This window comes from Apteryx mantelli, chromosome 23 (genome assembly GCF_036417845.1).
Source record: "Apteryx mantelli isolate bAptMan1 chromosome 23, bAptMan1.hap1, whole genome shotgun sequence".
Taxonomy (NCBI): domain Eukaryota; kingdom Metazoa; phylum Chordata; class Aves; order Apterygiformes; family Apterygidae; genus Apteryx; species Apteryx mantelli.
The window spans coordinates 8,695,193-8,715,892 of NC_090000.1; the positions used below are offsets into that span (position 1 = coordinate 8,695,193).

Consider the following 20,700-nt stretch of genomic DNA (forward strand, 5'->3'; position numbering starts at 1 on the left):
TCAGACCCCATAGAGACGGAGACCCTATAGGGACAGAGACCCTGTAGACCCCACAGGGACGCAGATCCTGTAGGGACGTGCACCCCATAGGGACACCCCCCCTAGACCCCACAGGGACACAGACCACATAGTGGTATAGACCCCATAGGGACATGGACCCTATAGGGACAGAGACCCTGTAAGCCTCATATGGGTGTAGACCCCATAGACTCCATAGGGATATAGACCCTGTAGACCCTATAGGGACATGAACCCCATAGGGATGAAGACCTCATAGACCCCATAGGGACAGAGACCCATAGGCCCTATAAGGATGTGGGCCCTGGAGATCCTATAGGGACATGATACTCATAGGGACAGAGATCCTGTGGACCCCCTAAGGACATAGATCCCATGGATACTATAGGGCCAAGGATGCCCCAGGGAGAGACCCTGTAGGCCCCGTAGGGACAGAGACACCATAGGGACAGAGACCCTGTAGACTTCATAGGGACGAAGACCCTGTAGATCCTGTAGGGACGTGGAGCCCATAGGGATGAAAAACCTCATAGATAGACCCCATAGGGACAGAGACCCTGTAGACCCCACAGGAATGTGGGCCCTGCAGACCCTATGAGGACATGGACCCCATAGGGATGTAGATCCCATAGACCCCATAGGGATGTAGACCCTATAGACCCTACGGGGACAGGGATCCCATAGGGAAGTAGATCCCATAGACCCCATAGGGATGTAGACCCTATAGACCCTATGGGGACATGGACCCCATAGGGATGTAGATCCCATAGACACCATAGGGATGTAGACCCTATAGACCCTATAGGGACCCCATAGGGATGAAAACATCCCATAGACCTCATAGGGACAGAGACTCTGTAGGCCCCATAGGGATGTGGGCCCTGTAGACCCTATGGGGACATGGACCCCATAGGGATGTAGACCCTGTCGACCCTACAGGGACATGGGCCCCATAGGGACAGGGACCCTATAGATGCCATGGGGACCCCATAGACCCCGTAGGCATATAGACCCCACAGACCCTATAGGAACACGGACCGCCCAGGCACCCCTTAACCCCTATTAGGGCCATGGGCCCTATAGCACCCCAAAGCCCCCAATAACCCCCCCAAATCCCCAATACCCCCCCAAAATCCCCAATAACCCCCCCAAATCCCCAACAACCCCCCCAAATCCCCAACAACCCCCCCAAAATCCCCCAAAAGACCCCCAAATCCCCAATAACCCCCACAAATCCTCAATAACCCCCCAAATCCCCAACAACCCCCCAAATCCCCAACCCCCCCAAAGCCCCCAATAACCCCCCAAAATCCCCAATAACCCCCCAAATCCACAATAACCCCCCAAACCCCCAATAACCCCCCCAAAGCCCCAATAACCCCCCCAAAATCCCCCAAAACACCCCCAAATCCCCAATAACCCCCACAAATCCTCAATAACCCCCCAAATCCCCAACAACCCCCCAAAATCCCCAACAACCCCCCAAAGCCCCCAATAACCCCCCAAAATCCCCAATAACCCCCCAAATCCACAATAACCCCCAAAACCCCCAATAACCCCCCAAAATCCCCCAAAACACCCCCAAATCCCCAATAACCCCCACAAAATCCCCCAACCCCCCCCAACCCCCTATGGCCCCCCCCAATCCCCATCCGCCCCTCCCCCCCAAAAACCCCCCTCGCCGCAGCCCCGAAACGCAGCGGGGCGAGCGGGAAAAGCCCCGGCTGAGCCCTGCCGCGCTCGGTGCACGGGTGAGGGGCGGGGGGCCGGGAGGGGGGGGGAAGTTTGGGGGGGGGGTCGCCTCCCTCCCTCCCCCCCCCCCGGCGCGTGTGCGTGTGCGCCGAGGCCGCTCTCCCGCTGCGCTCGCAATTAAGGCGGCCGCGAGCAGAGGGCTCGTTTCGGGCCGCCTTTGATTAATGAGGGCTCTTGGGGGGGGGGAGTTAATGAAGGGAGAGTTTGGGCTGGCGAGGGGGGAGGGTCCCCCCCACGCCCCCCCCCACCCGCGACCCCCTGCTGCCGGGGTCCCGCGAGGGACGGCGACATCAGCTGCTTCCCGAGCTCGCCCCCCCCCCCCCCGTTCCTGGGCTTCCCCCCCACGTTCCCGTGTTTGCCCCTTAATTCCTGCGCTCCCCCCCCCCCGTTCCCGCCCTTGGACCCCCATTCCCACGCCCGCCCCCCCCCATTCCTATGCTGGCCCCCCAGTTCCTGCACTCGCCCCCCGGTTTCCACACTCGCCCCCCCCCCGGTTCCTGCGCTCACCCCTCGGTTCATGTACTTGCCCCCCCCCCAATTCTCACGCTCGTTCCCCCCCATTCCCACGCTTGCCCCCCGGTTCCCGTGCTCGCCCCCCCCATTCCCACGGGCGCCCCCACATCCCTGCACTCACCCCCCCTCCGGTTCCTGCACTTGCCCCCCCAGTTCCCGTGCTCGCCCCCCTCCCCATTCCTACGCTCGACCCCCGGTTCCCGTGCTCACCCCCCCCCCATTCCCACGCCCGTCCCCCCCGTTTCCGCACTCGCCCCCCATTCCCAGACTCGCCCCCCCCCATTCCTGTGCTTGCCCCCCGGTTCCTGCGCTCGCCTCCCATTCCCGCTCTTGCCCCCCAGTTTCCGTGCTCGCCCCCCCCATTCCCACGCTCCCCGCTGCTCCGCTCTCCCAAGAACCAACCCCGACAACCTCCGACACCCGCAAAACGCCACCCCGAAAACCCACATCCCGGCGCTTTTTTTTGGGGGGGGGGTGGACCGGACCCCCCCACACACCAAGGGCCCCCAAAACAGCACCGGGGAGGGGGTTAAACCCCCCCCCGGGATTAGCGCCGGCGCCTCCCCCCCCCCCCCCCCAAGCCCGCCGCAACCGCAGCTGGCCGGGAGAGCGGGCAGGCGGCGGCAATCAGCGGCGCAATTAGCCCGGCCTAATTACGGGGATTACGGGCAGCGCGGCGCTACGGCTTTCGCGAGGCGGCGGCATATATTAAACGCCTCTTCCCGGGGTTTATTTATTTATTTTTTTGGGGGAAAGGGGGGGGCAAAAATGACCCTGGGGCGGCAGTGGAGATTAAAAAAAAAAAGGGTCCGCGTGCCCCCGGCGGCCCTTTGCCTGCTGCAAAGTCCCCCCCCCCCCCGTTAGGGAGCTAATCAGAAGCCAATTAGAGGGGGGGGCTCCGGCTAATCCCGGGCTGAAGCATGCAGATGAGGCGAGCGCTTAATTACGTGTTGAAAAATTCATCGTTTCCCCGGAGCGGCCGACGGCGACGCGGCTCCGTCGGGGACGGCGCGGGAGCGAGGTGCGGCGATTTCGGCGCCGCGTCGCCATCCCGACCCTTTCCCGGGGCCAAAAGGGTGGAAAAAAGGGGAAAAAACCCTTTTTTTTTTGGCTTTGGCTCTGTTCGTCGTGCGGGATGGAGACGCTAAGAGCCGCCCGGGCTTTCGCGCCCGCCGGCAGCGCGTTCCGGACCCAGCTGCCCCCCGGATGCGGGCGGCCTCGCCGATCCGCCCCCGGCTTTTGTCCGCCTTTCGCGGACAATCTCCCGGCCCCAGATGGGTTAATACATAATGCAGACAAGCGCGTAATTGGGGGCTTTTGTGCGGCCGCCGCTGCTCCCCGGCCCTCTGATCCCCCATTAGCGGCGGCGCAAACGAGCCTTCCGCCCAATTAAGCCCAGCTTTGATAGCGCCTCGGCCCGCGACGCGGCCGCCCCGAACCGCCGGGTCGCACATGAGCCCCGCTACCTGTTCAACGCCACGGCGGGCTTCCTCCGGGGCCGAGCGGCCCTCGCCTGGCGCCGGGACCCAGCTGCCGAGCTCCGTCGGCCCTGGAGGGAGCCCGGCTGATAAATGAGCTGGGCACCGGCTCTATTAAAGCGGGGGAAATGGGCTGTTAAGAGACCCCGGGCGGCTCGTCTCCGGCGCACATGGGTTTCCCGATGGCAGCCGTAATGAGGCGGGTTGGGATGGTCCCGTTGGGGACTGCTTGGCCTGGTTGACCTCCCGGGTCTGCCGGGCCCCCGAATCGGCCCTCTGGAGCATCCTGGCATCCTGCTTCTGAAAACATCCTGGCATCCTGCTTCTAGAAAAGCTCAGCATCCCTCTTCTAAAACATCCTGGCATCCCGCTTCCAAAAACGTCCCAGCATCCCACTTCTAGAAAATCTCAGCATCCCTCTTCTAAAACATCCCGGCATCCCACTTCCGAAAACATCCTGGCATCCCACTTTTATAAAAATCTCAGCACCCCACTTCTGAAACATCCCAGCATCCCTCTTCTAAAACATCCTGGCATCCCTCTTTTAGAAAAATCCCGGCATACCTCTTCTAGAAAATCTCAGCATCCCACTTTTAGAAAAATCTCCGCATCCCTCTTCTGAACCATCCCAACATTCTTCTTCTAAAACATCCCGGCATCCCGCTTCTAGCGAATCTCAGCATCCCTCTTCTGAAACATCCCGACATCTCTCTTTTAGAAAAATCCCGGCATCCTACTTCTAGAAAATCTCAGCATCCCACTTCTTCTAAAAACATCCCGGCATCCCTTTTCTAAAACATCCCGGCATCCCTCTTTTAGAAGAATCCTGGCATCCCTCTTCTAAAACATTCCGGCGTCTCTCTTCTGGAAAATCTCAGCATCCCGCTTCTAAAAAAAATCCCAACATCCCTCTTCTAAAAACAAAAAAAATCTCAGCATCCCTCTTTTAGAAAAATCTCAGCATCCCGCTTCTAAAAAAACATCCCGGCATCCCACTTCTAAAAGAACATCCTGGCAGCCCTTTCCTGGAAAATCCCAGCATCTTCCTGCCTTGCGAGGTCACCGCGAGAAACGGGGGCGCCGCCCGGACCCCGTGTACCCCCCATCCGGCCGCCCCCCTCCCCAAACTGACCCCCCCTCCCTTTCCCTCCGGAGCGTGTCCCGTGCAATTCGCCCCACGCGCCTGGATCCGGCCCGCAGCGGATAAATATTCAAAGCTCCCGATTTCGCGCCAGCTGAGCCGCTGCGGCGAGCGGCTCGGGGGCCTCCCCGGAGGCGGCGGGGGGGGGATTTACATCCCCTCCGCTGCTCCCTGCCTCCGTTTCCCCACCTGCGCCCGCCGAAGGAGCCGGCTGCCCCCGGAGAGGGGGGGTGGCGAAATTCCCCCTCTTCCAGGTGATTTCTAACTGGGAACCACGCGAGGGGAAAGGAAGGAGACCCGGCTTGGCTCCCGCTTTTCTCACCCGCCGGCTGGGGCAGAGTTAAGGGGACGTCGGAGCGGCGCCGTCCCCCGTCACCCCCCAACCACGTTCACAAAGCCGAAATGAGGATGAGGAGCCCCTCTCCGGCCTAACCGGATTAAAAACCTCGGGAAGGGGGGGATCCAGGCGGATTAGCCCGGCCCGTGCCGACACGCCGGCGGTTTTGGGCATCCGGGAGCCGCCAGGCCCTGAGCAAACAACGGCTAATCGCCGAATAAAAGGACAATTAGCCGCGACGCCTGCGCTAACGAATCTCCTAACGAAGAAGAAGCCATTGCCCGGCCTCGCTGTTTGCGGAGCCGATTAACGGGACAAATTGTGGGGAGAGGGGGGGATTATCAAGGCGCCGGGATCCTTTGTCTCCTTTTTCCCAGCCGGCCCCTGGGAGCCCATCACCCAGCCTCAGGCCTCGGCCGAGCGGGCCAGCGCGGGATTGACACGAAGCGAAACGCTCCCTTCTTCAAAGCGCTCCGTGAAAAGGGGGCCGAAAGGTCTCCGAGGGGTTTTCGCCGGCCGGGGGAGAACCCGGCTTGGCGCCGCTTCGGTGGGGATTTAGTGAAATTATCCTCCCGAATTATCGCTTGGATAATTGCTTGATAACCTGGGATTTTTTGCAGCTCCAACCGGGAATCCTTGGGAAGCTGAAACCCCAGCAGGAGAAAGAGAAAAGCTCGGTGCTGCTATTAAATTAATATTTATTTGCTTTCTTTCCGTGCCCGGCAAGAAGTGGGAGCAGGAATAATACATAGGCTCAAAGGTGCCCGGATCCAGCGGATCCGGTGGGAGCAAGGAGGGACCAAGGAGGTTTGGGCTGAAGATGTGGCACCGGGGCAGGCTCAGGGAGCAGGCCCTGGTCCCTCCAGATGTGTGCGCCCCTGGGGCCGCCAGATGTGCGCCCGCACGGCACGCTGCCGGCCTCCAGATGTGTTTGCCCACGGAGGGGGCCCCCCGGCTCCAAATGCGCGCGTAGGCAGAGCGTGGCCTGCATCCAGATGTGCCCACGCCGGGTGGCTCCGTCTCCAGATGTGCGCGCACACGGTGCGGCCCTTTGCCTCCAGATGTGCAGGGGCACGGAGGGCGGCCTGCATCCAGATGTGGCCGCACGCGGGGGGGGGGTCCCCTGCCTGCACGCATGCATGTAGCAGAGCCCGACCTGCGTCCAGATGTGCACGCGCCGGGCAGCTATGTCTCCAGATGTGCAAGCACGGGGCAGCCCCCCCCCCCAGGACCCCCTGCCCCCCCCAGCATTGCCTGTCTCCCCTGACCCTCTGCACCCAAAGGGGCACCCCTGCCCCCCCAAAGGGTGCCCCCCACCTCCCTCCCCAGGGTTACCCCAGCCCCCCATGCCTGTACCCCCCCCGGGTGCCCCCCAGCCCCATATCCCTGTCCCCCCCCGGGGGGGGCCCCTTAGCCCCCCCGTCCCACCCCCGCACCCCCCAAGGAGGCCCCCCCACCCCTCTCCCTCCCTAATTACCCCCCCACCCCTGTGCCCCCACCCCCAGGGGCTGCCCCCCAACCCCATCCTTGTGCCCCCCCCAGAGGCTCCCCCCACCCCCGCACCCCCCCCCTCAATTCCCCCTTCCCCCCCCCACCCCGCGCTGGCCGCGCCCCCGCTCGCCGCCGGCCCCGGGGGCGGCGCCGCGGGTCGGGCCGGGGCAGCGCAGCGCAGCGCAGCAGCGGGCAGCAGCAGGCAGCAGCAGGCAGCAGCGGGCAGCAGCGGGCAGCGCGGCGGCGCGATGCTGCGCTACCTGCTGAAGACGCTGCTGCAGATGAACCTCTTCGCCGACTCGCTGGCGGCCGAAGCGTCCAACTCCTCCGAGCTGCTGCTCGGCCTCAACGGCACCTTCGCCGCCCTCGACCTGCGCAACCTCTCCGCGCCCGACGGTACGCGACCGTCCCGGGGTCCCCGGACCCCCCCCCCCGCCGCCCCCTCTGCCCGAGCCGGCTCCAGACCCCGGTTTCCGAGCCGTCGGGGGGCCCCACGTCGGGTCCAGACCCGGTTCCCGAGCCGGCTCCAGCCCCACGTCGGGTCCAGACCCCGGTTCCCGAGCTGGATCCAGCCCCACATCGTGTCCAGACCCCGGTTCCCGAGCCGGCTCCAGCCCCACGTCGGGTCCAGACCCGGTTCCCGAGCCGGGAGCAGCCCCACGTCGTGTCCAGACCCCGGTTTCCGAGCCGGCTTCAGCCCCACGTCGGGTCCAGACTCCGGTTTCCGAGCAGGCTCCAGCCCCACGTCGGGTCCAGCTCCGCATTCCCCAGCCGGCTCCAGCCCCACGTCGGGTCCAGCTCCGCATTCCCGAGCCGGGGGCAGCCCCAAACCGAGTCCATCCCCATCATCCCAAATCGGCTCCAGCCTCCGGTTCCCGAGCCGGCTCCAGCCCCGTCTTCCCAAGCCTGGCACTTTCGGGGTGCGCGGGAGCACGCTGCCGCTGGAGAAGGGAGCGTCCCGCTGCAGCATGGGGACGGGGGCAACGCTGGCAGTGGGGGGGATCCCCTGACCCCCCCACCCTCCCCACTCCCTGCTTTTGGGGGGAAAAGCTGGGGAGATCCCTGCTAGCTGCCGAGAGCTGCGAAGGGAAGGGGACAGTTCAGGTCGGCGGCTGCGTTTCGAGCACTTCTGGAACTCCTTGAGCCTGAATTTTATCCTAAATTTCAGTGCTCGATCACCGGGGGGGGGTCGCAGCCCCCCCCAAACCTCCCCCCCCTTTGCCCAGCCGCAAGCAGCTGCCGGAGGGGCCGGGCACCGGAGGGGGCTCCCGCTCATCCCAATTAACCGCTGGGCCCAGCTGCGGCCCCCCCCGTGCCGCTCCGAGCATCCCCGCGCCGTGGGGAAGTGGAGAGAGGGGGGGAATCCACCACCCTTGGGTACCACGCAGCATCCCGAGGATGCCGCCTCCATGGCAACCACATCCCTCCGGCGGCGGCCAGACCCTTCCCGGGCTTCTCCATCCCTGCCAGGCCCCAAATCGCAGCGGCCGGCCCGGATAAATTTTGGGGGGGTGTTCACGCGGGTCCCACACCGTGGGGAGAAGCAGGGGGGAGCCCACAGCGTCCCCCACTGGTGTGAACTTTCCCGTGCCGCGCGCTTCCTTAATGAGCCGCTGGGAATCAGGGCTGGGAAGGGGAGTGGGGGGGTGACGGCCGTGATCGCCCAGCTCTGGGCGCTGGGATTTTGGGGGGAGAGCGGAGGGGTTTGGGGGTTTGAGGGGGGGCGGTGGCTCTCCGGGTGCTGCAGGGTGCTGGGGGTCCGGCGCCGGGAAAGGGACCGTCCCGTGCAAAGGGAGGGACGTGCGGGCACACGTGTTTGTGTGCACGCGCGTGTGCGGGTACGGGCCCACGCGGGTTTGCGTGCACACGCGCGCGCACGGGTGTGCGCGTGCACAGGAGGGTGCCCGTGCGAGCACGCGCCCGGCGGCCGGTGCCCGCGACAACAGTGACGCTCGGTGACCGGCGGCTGAACTGCAGCGCCGGCGCGGGGACGCAGGCTGCGGGTGGCCCTGGGGACACGATGGGATGTGACATAGGGGGCCCTGGGGACATGATGGACCATGCTGTGGGTGGCACTGAGGACACGATGAACTGTGCTGTGGGTGGCCCTGGGGACACGATGGGATGTGACATAGGTGGCCCTGGGGACATGACAGGCTGTGCCGTGGGTGGCACTGGGGCATGATGACATGTGACATAGGTGGCCCTGGGGACATGATGGACCATGCTGTGGGTGGTCCTGGGGACATGATGGGCTGTGGCATAGGGGGCCCTGGGGACATGATGGACCATGCTGTGGGTGGCCCTGGGGACACCAGGGGTGGTGACATAGGGGGCTCTGGGGACATGATGGACCATGCCATGGGTGGTTGTGGGGACATGATGGGCTGTGACATAGGTGGCACTGAGGACATGATGGACTATGCTGTGGGTGGCCCTGGGGACACCAGGGGTGGTGACATAGGTGGCCCTGAGGACATGACGGACCATGCTGTAGGTGGCACTGAGGACATGATGGACCATGCTGTGGGTGGCTGTGGGGACATGATGGGCTGTGACATAGGGGGCCCTGGGGACATGATGGACCATGCCGTGGGTGGCACTGGGGACACCAGCGGTGGTGACATAGGTGGCCCTGGGGGCAAGACAGACCACGCCGTAAGTGGCACTGAGGACACAATGGCCCATGCCATGGGTGGCCCTGGGGGACACGACACCTTATTTACTGCCTCCCTTGCAAGCCCCGGGGATTTACCAGCGATGTCCTGTTCTTCCCCCTTTGCCTTCCCGTTGTTTTTCCCTTTCGGATAAATGCAAATGCCCTTAGATCCCTCCCAAAACCATTTCACCTGCCTCTTGGCTCTGGGATATTCCGCTGCGGCCACTTGCGGCAAGCAAAATTTTCCGCTGGGGCCAAAAAAACAAGGAGACGCTTCCCTGGAGGGAAATATCCGTAGGGCATCTCTCCTTTCCCTCCTGTCCTTCGCTTTCCCTTGCACGGATGAAGGGCGGCCGAACCTGGGAATTAGACAACTTATTTTTCCCTGGGGCAAAATTCCAGCTGGGGTCGGGATGCCGGGGATTTCCGCCGGAAAACCCTCTTGGCCTCCCCGTCGCGCCCAACTTGGTGTCGCCTCCCCCGGGCCAGGCTCGGGGCCGCATCCGGAGGACGCGCCGCCCCGCATCGTGGAGCACCCGGCCGACCTGCTGGTGTCGCGGGGCGAAGCGGCCACGCTGCGGTGCCGGGCTGAGGGTCGCCCCACGCCCGCCGTCCGGTGGTACCGCGACGGCGAGCGGGTGCCCACGGCCGGCGAGGAGCCCCGCTCGCACCGCACGCTGCTGCCCGGCGGCTCCCTCTTCTTCGCCCGCGTCCTCCACGGCCGCAGGGGCAAGGCCGACGAGGGCGTCTACGTCTGCGTGGCCACCAACTACCTGGGCGAAGCCACCAGCAGGAACGCCTCGCTCGAGGTGGCCGGTAAGCGGCGGCGACGTGCGGCGCCTCGCGGAGGCCCGAGGCCACGAGGATGGGCTGGCGCCTGAGCGAAAGCCACCGCGAGCTCAGGGCGATGCACGGGGAGGTGTTTCCGGGAGGGGGAGCGGACCCATTTTGCAGCAGGGAAGACTGAGGCTGCCGTCTCCCGTTCCCCCCACCCCGGGGCAGTGCTGCGGGACGATTTCCGGCAGGCGCCCGGCGACGTGGCGGTGACGGCGGGCGAGCCAGCCGTGCTGGAGTGCGTGCCGCCCCGCGGCCACCCCGAGCCCAGCGTCTCCTGGAAGAAGAACGGCGTCCGGCTCAGCGACGAGGACCGGCGTCTCGCGGTGAGGAGGCGGTGGGGTGGCCGGCGGCGGCGTGCATCCCCCCGCCGCCCTCCGCCCCGCCGTCATCCCAGCCCCGCTTCCGGCAGATCCGCGGCGGGAAGCTGATGGTGGCCAGCGCGCGCAAAAGCGACGCCGGCGCCTACGTCTGCGTGGCCGCCAACGCGGCGGGCGAGCGGGACAGCGAGCCGGCCGAGCTGGTGGTCCTCGGTGCGTGGGCGCGGCAGTGGCGGCGGTGAGTTGGGGACGCGGCGCCGGTGCCACCGGGGGGGGGCTCACGGTGGGCTCCCCGCAGAGCGCCCCGTCTTCAGCAAGCGGCCACTCGGCCGGGCGGTGCTGGCCGAGGCGACGGCCGAGTTCGCCTGCGAGGCCCGGGGTGACCCGCTGCCCGCCGTCCACTGGCGCAAGGACGACGGCGAGCTGCCGCCGGGAAGGTAAGTGGAGCGGCGCTGGGGACTGGGGACGCCGGCGCGGAGGGCGCTGCGTGGCGGCATCCGCGCTGCAGCTGGCGTCCTTGCCGTGCGCTGGCACCTGGGCTGCACGCGGTGTCCGTGCTGTATCTGGAGCTTTGGCTGTGTCCGGCATCCTTGCCGAATGCCAGCATCCTTGCTGCATCCAGCATCCTTGCTGCATCCAGCACCCTTGCTGCGTGCGGTATCCACGCTGCATCCAGCACCCTTGCTGCATCCGGCATCCTTGCTGCATCTGGAATCCTTGCTGCGTGCTGGCATCCTTGCTGCATCCAGCATTTGCGCTGCATTCGGCATCTTTGCTGCATGCAGCATCCTTGCCATGTGCTGGCATCCTTGCTGCATCCAGCATCCTTGCTGCATCTGGCGTCCTTGCTGCATCCAGCATCCTTGCTGCATCCAGCATCCTTGCTGCATCTGACATCCATGCTGCATCCGGCATCCTTGCTGCATTCAGTATCCATGCTGCTTCCGGCACCCTTGCTGCATCCGGCATCCTTGCTGCATGCAGTGTCCATGCTGCATCCGGCATCCTTGCTGCATGCAGTATACTTGCTGCATCCGGCACCCTTGCTGCATCCGGCATCCTTGCTGCATTCAGTATCCATGCTGCATCCGGCATCCTTGCTGCATCCAGCATTTGCGCTGCATTCGGCATCTTTGCTGCATGCAGCATCCTTGCCATGTGCTGGCATCCTTGCTGCATCCAGCATCCGTGCTGCATCTGGTGTCCTTGCTGTCTGCCGGCATCCTTGCTGCATCCGGCATCCTTGCTGCATTTGACATCCATGCTGCATCCAGCATCCTTGCTGCATCCAGCATCCTTGCTGCATCCGACATTCTTGCTGCATCTAGAATCCTTGCTGCATGCGGCATCCTTGCTGCATGCAATATCCATGCTGCATCCGGCATCCTTGCTGCATCCGACATCCATGCTGCATCCGGCATCCTTGCTGCATGCAGCATCCTTGCTGCATCCGGCATCCTTGCTGCATCCGACATCCATGCTGCATCCGACATCCATGCTGCATCCAGCATCCTTGCTGCACTCAGCATCCTTGCTGCGTGCCAGCATCCTCACCCGGTGCTGGCATCCCCGCGCCACGCCGACATCCGTGCTGCCCGGGGCACTCTGGCGCCGGGGGCTCGCGGGGCCTCTCTCGCCGCAGGTGGGAGGTGCGGGAGGACAACGCGCTGCGCATCAGCCGGGTGACAGCAGCGGACGAGGGCACCTACACCTGCGTGGCCGAGAACAGCGCGGGCCGGGCGGAGGCCTCGGCCGCCCTCAGCGTGCACGGTGAGGAGCCGCCGCGGCGCCTCGGCCGCCGGCCCACCGCCCGGCCGCTCACGCCTCTCCCTCCGCCGCTTCGCTTTGCTTCCCCCCTTTTTTCCCCCCTCCCTCGGCTCCAGTCCCCCCGCAGCTGGTGACGGGACCCCGCGACCAGACCGTAGCCCGGGGCCAGACGGCGACGTTCCGGTGCGAGACCCGGGGCAACCCGCCGCCGGCCGTGTTTTGGCAGAAGGAAGGCAGCCAGGTGGGGCGGCGCCGTTCTCCATCCTCACCGGAGGGGGGCCGCGTCCGCTTTTCCCGCGGCTTTCCGAAGCTTTCCGCCCCCTTTTTCCCCCCAGATCCTGTTGTTCCCCAGCCAGCCCCCGCAGCCGGCGGGCCGCTTCTCGGTGGCGCCCAGCGGCGAGATGACTGTCGCGGACGTGCAGGCGGCCGACGCCGGGTACTACGTGTGCCAGGCCATCAGCGTGGCCGGCAGCGTCCTGGCCAAGGCGCTGCTGGAGGTGGAGGACGGTAGGTGGGCAGCGAGCCCGTCCTTCCTCCTCCTCCTCCTCTTCCTCCTCCCCGGGGGCGGCGAGGCCGGGTGGCGCGGGAAAAATCAGTGCCGCCTCACTCGGAGCATCTTCGTGGGGCGATTCCTTTCTTCCTTCCTTCCTCCTCCTCTTCCTCCCCATGGCGGCGAGGCCGGGCAGCGTGGGAAAAATCAGTGCTTCCTCACTCGGAGCGTCTCTGCGGGGTGATCCCTTCCTTCCTTCCTCTTCCTCTTCCTCCCCATGGCGGCAAGGCCGGGCAGCGTGGGAAAAATCAGTGCTTCCTCACTTGGAGCATCTCTGCGGGGTGATCCCTTCCTTCCTTCCTCTTCCTCTTCTTCCTCCCCATCACAGCGAGGCCAGGTGGTGCGGGAAAAATCAGTGCCACCTCACTCGGGGCCTTCCCTTGAGGAGATCCCTTCCTTTCTTCCTCCTCCTCTTCCTCCCCATGGCGGCGAGGATAGGTAGCGAGGGAAAAATCAGTGCTGCCTCACTCGGAACGTCTCTGTGGGCAATCCCTTCCTCTTCCTCCTCCTCCTCTTCCTCCCCAGCACAGGAGAAATCAGTGCTTCCTCAGTCGGAGCATCTCCGTGGGGCGATCCCTTCCTTCCTCCTCTTCCTCCCCATGGCGGTGAGGCCGGGTAGTGCAGGAAAAATCAGTGCTGCCTCACTTGGAGCATCTCTGTGGGGCGACCCCTTCCTCTTCCTCCTCCTCCTCCTCTTCCTCCCCATCGCAGCCAGGCCGGGTGGCATGGGAAAACCTCTGAGCATCCCCATGGGGCAATCCTCTTCCTCCTCCTCCTCCTCCTCCTCCTCCTCTTCCTCCTCCTCGCCAGGGGGCCCGGGTGACGGCGCCTTTCCCCCCGCAGCCACCGCCGAGCGCCTGCCGCCTGTCATCCGCCGGGGCCCCAGCAACCAGACGCTGCCGGCAGCGGCCACGGCACGGCTGCCGTGCCGCGCGGCCGGCAACCCCCTGCCCACCGTCCGCTGGCTCAAGGACGGCCAGGCGCTGGTGGGCGCCGAGCCCCGCGCCACCCTGCTGGAGAACGGCACCCTGCAGATCACCGGCCTCCGGGTGAGCCCCCCCCTGTCCAAAACGCTCCCCCTGCTCCGTGCGGTGCAGCGTCTCGCCGGGAGCGTGGGAAAAAACAAGGGAGCAGGTTGGAGGTGAGATGGTTTGGCGACACCTTGCAGGTGTCGGACTCGGGGCAGTACGTGTGCGTGGCGGCCAGCTCGGCGGGCGAGACGCGCTGGAGCGGGGCGCTGCGGGTGCAGGAAGGTGAGCGATGGGCGCCGGCGGTGGCGGGTCGCCCCGCCGGGTGCGGTGGCGGTGGTGGCAGGACGCTCAGGCGCTCGGTGCCCCGCAGGCGCCGACGCAGCGTCCCCCGTCCCCGGCGTCCTGCCCGCGCCCCCCTCGGCACCCCGCGTCACCGGTGTCACCGAAAGCACCGTCGCCCTGGCGTGGGACGGTGGCCGGCAGAGCGGCGCCGCCGCCGCCACCTCCTACGTCGTTGAGGCTTTCAGGTACCCGCCGGCGGCGGCAATGCCCGCTCGGGATTTGGGGTGGTGGGATGCTGCGGCTCAGCCCCCCTCCCCGTCCCCCTCTCCGGCAGCCAGTCGTCCGGCGGCGCCTGGCGCACGGTGGCCGCCGACGTCAAGGCGCCGGCGCACACGGTGAGCGGCCTTGAACCCGGCGCCGTCTACCTCTTCCTGGTGCGGGCGGCCAATGCCTTCGGACTCAGCGACCCCAGCGCCGTGTCAGAGCCCGTCCGCACCCGCCGGCCCCCCGGCGCCAGCCCGGAGCTCGCCCGGGTGGCCGTGCGCCTGCAGGAGCCCCTCGTCCTCCCGCCCGGCGCCGTCCGCCTCACCTGGACCGTGAGTATGGGCATGGCGCCGGGGCGATGCCGGTGGCGGGGCAGTGCCAGCGGTGGGGTGATGCCGGCGGTGGGGTGACACCGGCAGCTGCAGTGATGCTGGCAGCTGGGATGATGCCAGCGGCTGCAGTGATGCAGGCAGCTGCGGTGATGCAGGCAGCTGGGGCGATGCAGGCAGCCACGGTGATGCCAGTGGCCACAGTGTTGCTGGCAGCTGTGGTGATGCAGGCAGCCAGGGTGATGCAGGCAGCCGTGGTGATGCAGGCAGCCGCGGTGATGCGGGCAGCTGGGGTGATGCAGGCAGCTGTGGTGATGCAGGCAGCCACGGTGATGCCAGTGGCCACAGTGTTGCTGGCAGCTGTGGTGATGCAGGCAGCCGGGGTGATGCGGGCAGCCACGGTGATGCAGGCAGCCATGGTAATGCAGGCAGCCGTGGTGATGCAGGCAGCTGTGGTGATGCAGGCAGCCACGGTGATGCCAGTGGCCACAGTGTTGCTGGCAGCTGCGGTGATGCAGGCAACCGGGGTGATGCAGGCAGCCGTGGTGATGCAGGCAGCCGCGGTGATGCGGGCAGCTGGGGTGATGCAGGCAGCCATGGTAATGCAGGCAGCCGGGGTGATGCAGGCAGCTGTGGTGATGCAGGCAGCCACGGTGATGCAGGCAGCTGTGGTGATGCAGGCAGCCATGGTAATGCAGGAAGCCGTGGTGATACAGGCAGCTGTGGTGATGCAGGCAGCCATGGTGATGCCAGTGGCCACAGTATTGCTGGCAGCTGTGGTGATGCAGGCAGCCGGGGTGATGCGGGCAGCCACAGTGATGCAGGCAGCTGAGATGATGCAGGCAGCCACGGTGATGCAGGCAACTGGGGTGATGTGGGCAGCCATGGTAATGCAGGCAGCCATGGTGATGCAGGCAGCCACGGTGATGCAGGCAGCCGCAGTGATGCAGGCAGCCGCGGTGACACCGGCAGCCACAGCGATGCCAGTGCCTGCAGTGATGCCGGTGGCCCCGGCGGCACCGGCTCCGTCGCCCACCTCTTCCCGCAGGTGGACGGCCCGGCGGCGCTGCTGCGGGGCTACCGGGTGCTGTACCGGCGGCGCGGCACCGGCAGCGCCTGGGAGGCGCGGGACGTGGCGGGCGCCGGGCAGCGCGGCGCCCTGCTCACCGAGCTGCGCCCCGGCCAGGAGTACGAGATCAAGGTCCGGCCCGTCCCCGAGGGGCCCCGGGGCGCCGAGAGTGCCGTCCGCGCTGTCCGCACGCCTGAGGCAGGTTGGTGGCTCGGCGGCGGGTTCGGGCGCCTCCGGGGTCCCCGGCGCGGCGCTGAGCCCCGCGTCTCCCTGGCAGCGCCCAGCGCGCCGCCCCGAGCCGTCCGCGTGGCCCCACTGGGCGACGGCATCGCCATCTCGTGGGAGCCACCGCCGGCCGGTGAGCAGAACGGCGTCATCCAGGATTACCGGGTAAGGCCGGGGGGCGGCGCGCCGATGCTGCGGGCCACGGGCCGCCGTCACCGCCGTCACCCGCTTCCGTCGCCGCAGATCTGGTGCTTGGGCAACGAGAGCCGCTTCGACCTCAACGCCAGCGTGGAGGGCACGGCGCTGGCGGCGGTGCTGCGCGGCCTGGTGCCCGGCGTGCCCTACCGCGCCCAGGTGGCCGCCGCCACCGGCGCCGGCGTCGGCGTCCGCAGCCCGCCCGTCCCCGTCCGCATCGGTGAGTGGCCGGCCGGCCCCCTTCCCTGCGCCGCCGGCTGGGGTGCGCCTGCCCGGCGTGCCCTGCAGGACGGTTGTGACCTCCGGGCCGGTGGTGCAATCCGTGCCAGTGGTGCAGTTTGTGCCGGTTGTGCAACTTGTGCTGGTTGTGCACCCCATGCTGGTTGTGCACCCTGCACCGGTTGTGCAGTCCATGCCAATTATGCACCCTGTGCTGGTTCTGCACACTGCACCAGCTGTGCATCCTGTGCCGGTTGTGCAAACCATGCCGGCTGTGCACCCCATGCTAGCTGTGCACCCTGTACCAGTTGTGCATCCCATGCCAGTTGTGCATCCTGTGCTGGTTGTGCAATCCGTGCTGGTTGTGCATCCCATGCTGGCTGTGCATCCCGTGCCGGCTGTGCAATTGGTGCTGATTTTGTACTCTGTGCCGGTTGTGCATCTCAAACCGGTTGTGCATCCTGTGCTGGTTGTGCAGTCCATGCCAGATGTGCAATCCGTGCTGGCTGTGCATCCCCTGCTGGTTGCACATCCCGTGCCAGTTGTGCAATCCAAGCCGGTTGTGCACCCTGTGCCAGTTGTGCATCCTGTGCTGGTTGTGCAATCCGTGCTGGTTGTGCATCCCATGCCGGCTGTGCATCCTGTGCTGGTTGTGCAATCCATGTCGGTTTTGCACCCTGTGCCGGCCATGCAATCGGTGCTGATTGTGCACTCTGTGCCAGTTGTGCATCCCAAACTGGTTGTGCATCCTGTGCTGGTTGTGCAATCCATGCCAGATGTGCAATCCGTGCTGGCTGTGCATCCCCTGCTGGTTGTGCATCCCGAGCTGGTTGTGCAATCCAAGCCGGTTGTGCACCCTGTGCCAGTTGTGCACCCAGTGCTGGCTGTGCACCCCGTGCTGGTCATGCACCCCGCACCGGCCGTGCACCCCGCGCCGCCCGCGCACCCGCTGTTTTGCCCCCCCCCACCCCGTTGCAGCCCCAGCGGCGGAGCGAGACGTGGTGCCGGCGGGCCGCGGTGCCGGGAGCAGCCTGGCGGAGCGTGTGGCGGCGGTGGCCAAGCGGCCGGCCTTCATCGCCGGCCTCGGCGGCGCCACCTGGCTCATCCTCATGGGCTCCGGCGTCTGGATCTACCTGCGCCGCAAAAGGAAGAAGGAGCTGAGCCACTTCACGGGTAGGGGGGCAACGCGCCCGCGGGAAGGCGACAGCCGAAACGGAGCGCGGCGGCAGCACGCGAGCCGCTCTTTCCACCCCTTTTCCCCCTTTTTTTTTCGCAGCCTACATGCCCGCAGGTGAGGCTCGCCGCCCGCGCCGGCCCGGCCCGCCGCCCACCACGCCGCGCCGCCCTCACCCGTCTCCGCGTGTCCCCGCAGCCGCCTTCCCGCGCGCCGAGGGCCCCGCGCGCCGCGGCCCCAGGTAAATGCAACGGCGCCTGGCGGCCGCCCCCGTCGCCAGCCGCTCCGTCCCCACTGGCGTCTCCTTGCAGGCCCGGCATTGCCGCCGGCGCCTACCCCTGGCTGGCGGATTTGTGGCCGGCGCCCGGCGCCCCGTGCCTGGATGCGGCCGCCGACAGCCGCTGCACCGGCGAGGCGGCGGCGGCGTGGGAGAAATTCGGACCGTCCGCTGCCGCCAGGACCTTCTCCCGGCCCCACCACGGTAGGGAGGCGCCGGGAACGGGGGGGGGGCGACAGGCGACGCGGCGGCGGCATCGGCGGGGCGCCCCGAATCCCCCCGTGCCTCCCCTCCACAGGGGCGGGCAAAGCCGTGGGGAAAGCGGTGCAACCGCCGGCGCTCAGCTGGCCCGAGCTGCTGCCCCCTCCGCCCTCGGCCAGCGAGCTGAGCCAGTACGAGGAAGAGGAGGAGGATGAAGAGCTGGCCAGCAGGTGAGTGCAAGGCACCGGAGGCGGCGCGGTGCCCGCCGCGGCGCCCACCCCGTGCCGCCCTCCCCTGCGCAGCTCCGGACTGGAGGACTGGTGCCCGCCGCTGCCTGAGCGCGGCTACGCCACCGGAGACGCCGCCGGAGACACCACGGAGGAAGGCTCGCCGCCCGCCACCCCCTCGCCCGCCGGCTCCTGCGGGCGCCAGTCCACCGCCACGCTGACGCCCTCGCCCCGCGCCGAGCGCCGCGCCGCCGACCGCATCCCCCGGCTCCGCGACTTCGACAGCCGCCGGCTGCCCCGGTAGGAGATGCCGGGCGCCGCGGCGGGAAGGTCGTGGTGTGGCCGTGCCCTTGCCATCCGGCTGGTGCCATCACGGTCCGGCCATGCCATCGTGAGCCGGCTGTGCCGTGGGGGTCCAGCCGTGCCATCGGGATGTGGCAGCGCTGTCACAATCCGGCGGGGCCGGCGGGGTCCAGCTGTGTCATCGCGATTGGGCAGAGCCATAGTGATCCAGCTGTGCTGTAGCGATCCAGCTGTGCCATCATGAGCCAGCAGGGTCATTGCAATCCAGCAGTGCCATCGTGACCCAGCTGGGCTATCATGATCCAGCTGTGCCATCACGATATGGCAGTGTCATTGCAATCCAGCTGTGCCATAGGGACCCAGCTGTGCCATATCGATCCAGCTGCGTCACAACAAGCAGGCACAGCCTCTGCCATCCAGATGTGCCAATAGGATCTGGCCATGCCATTGCTATCCAGCTGTGCCATCCCGATCCAGTTGTGCCATCAAGATCTACTAGTGCTGTTGTGATCCAGATGTGCAGTCATGATCCAGATGTGTAGTGTCTGTCCGGCGGTGCCATCACGATCCAGCAGTGCCATCGTGGCCTGGCAGTGCCATTGTCATCCGGCTGTGCCATTGCAATCCAGCTGTGCCATCCTGACCTGGCCATGCCATGGTCATCCAGCTGTGCCATTGCAATCCAGCTGTGCCGTCCTGACCTGGCTGTGCCATTGCCATCCAGCTGTGCCATTGCAATCCAGCTGTGCCATCCTGACCTGGCCATGCCACTGTCATCCAGCTGTGCTATTGCGACCCAGCCGTGCCATCACGACCTGGCCGTGCCATGGCCATCCAGCTGTGCCATTGCAATCCAGCTGTGCCGCCCTGACCTGGCCATGCCACTGTCATCCAGCTGTGCTATTGCGACCCAGCCGTGCCATCACGACCTGGCAGTGCTGTGGCAATCTGGCCACGCCGTCGCGATCCAGCTGTGCTATCGCGATCCAGCTGTGCCCTCACAGTCCGGCCTCGCCGCTCCTGGCACGGCACGCGGGAGATGCCGGCATGGCCACAGCTGTGGCCAGCTCCCACTTCTCCCCGCTTCCCCTTCTTCTCCCGTTTGCCAGGAGGCCACCAAACGGCGCCAGCACCCTGCCGCGGGCACTGAGCCCTGGCACCGGCACCGAGGACGGCGCTGAGAGCCCCGCGCCCCGCGCCCGGCGTGACCCCGGCCGCGACGGTGGCTGCTCACCCGGCCTCGGTGAGCGCCGGGGCTGCGCCACCGCCTCCATCTCCGCCGCCCTGGTGCCGAAAAGTCGCCCAAAGCCCAAATCTGGCCGCTACCGGCGGGATCAACAGCCAGCAGGTGAGCAGGGATGAGGATGAGCCCAAGGGAGGCAAGGCCGAAGGCACCGGGCGCTCACGCCTCTGCTCCGCCGCAGACCTGCCGCCGCCGCCGCTGCCACCGCCGCTGGCCGAGGACCCCGGCGTCCCCTGTCCGGGAGCCGCCGCCGCCGCCTCGCTAGAGCGCCGCCCCGCGCCGGACCCCGACGGTAACAGCCGAAAACGGCATTTCGCCCCCGCCGCGGCGCCGGCGTGCGGAGCCCCGACCCCTCTCCTTTCCCTCGCAGACGTCGTCCCCTACGGCAAACCCACCTTCCTCACCTCATCCCGCGGCTCGACAGGCTCCCGAGGCCATGGCTCGGGGCGCAGCCGGACGCCGGGGGACCGCGGCGAGGTGACGGGGCGTGGGGCGGGTGCCGGCAGCCTGCCACCACTGCCGCCCTCACCCCTCTTTTCCTTCCCCTCCACAGGAGATGAGATGAAGGCACCGGCGCCGGAGCAGTGCACGGCCCGAGCTGGCGTGGGAACGGGGCCGCGGGGGAATGATTTTTAATTTAGGACCGGCTTCGCCGAGAGCTCGGTCCCTTGTAAATAGGTTTTTGCGGAGCCAGCGGGTGTAGCGGGGTGGGCGAGGGAGGGATGTGGACGGTCTGGAGCGACGCGGATGGTCTGGAGTGATGAGGATGGTCTGGAGCAATGAGGATGCTCAGGAGCGATGAAGATGCTCGGGAGGGATGAGGATGCTCGGGAGCAATGAGGATGCTCTGGAACGATGAGG

The 20,700-nt window shown here is 66.5% G+C and overlaps 1 protein-coding gene across 1 annotated transcript; it reads left to right on the forward strand.

Annotated features, from left to right (window-relative positions):
- The first annotated feature begins 6,978 nt into the window (after nt 1-6,978).
- ROBO3 (roundabout guidance receptor 3) lies at nt 6,979-20,404 on the forward strand. The gene is made up of 23 exons (XM_067310024.1): nt 6,979-7,126; nt 9,879-10,205; nt 10,392-10,549; nt 10,636-10,756; nt 10,842-10,980; nt 12,186-12,313; nt 12,427-12,551; nt 12,646-12,817; nt 13,704-13,909; nt 14,029-14,113; nt 14,175-14,358; nt 14,448-14,709; nt 15,755-15,977; nt 16,053-16,165; nt 16,244-16,415; nt 17,393-17,587; nt 17,691-17,705; nt 18,164-18,296; nt 18,369-18,593; nt 19,706-19,944; nt 20,021-20,131; nt 20,210-20,331; nt 20,393-20,404. Exons 1-23 carry the CDS (start codon nt 6,979-6,981, stop codon nt 20,402-20,404), a joined length of 3,615 nt encoding a protein of 1,204 aa, XP_067166125.1.
- The last annotated feature ends 296 nt before the right edge of the window (nt 20,405-20,700 follow it).

Coding starts and splice junctions, on each gene's coding strand:
- ROBO3 (XM_067310024.1), top strand. CDS start 6,979: ATGCTGCGCTACCTGCTGAAGACGCTGCTGCAGATGAACCTCTTCGCC. Junction 7,127..9,878: donor CAACCTCTCCGCGCCCGACG/GTACGCGACCGT, acceptor CCCCCGGGCCAG/GCTCGGGGCCGCATCCGGAG. Junction 16,416..17,392: donor GCCCGTCCCCGTCCGCATCG/GTGAGTGGCCGG, acceptor ACCCCGTTGCAG/CCCCAGCGGCGGAGCGAGAC.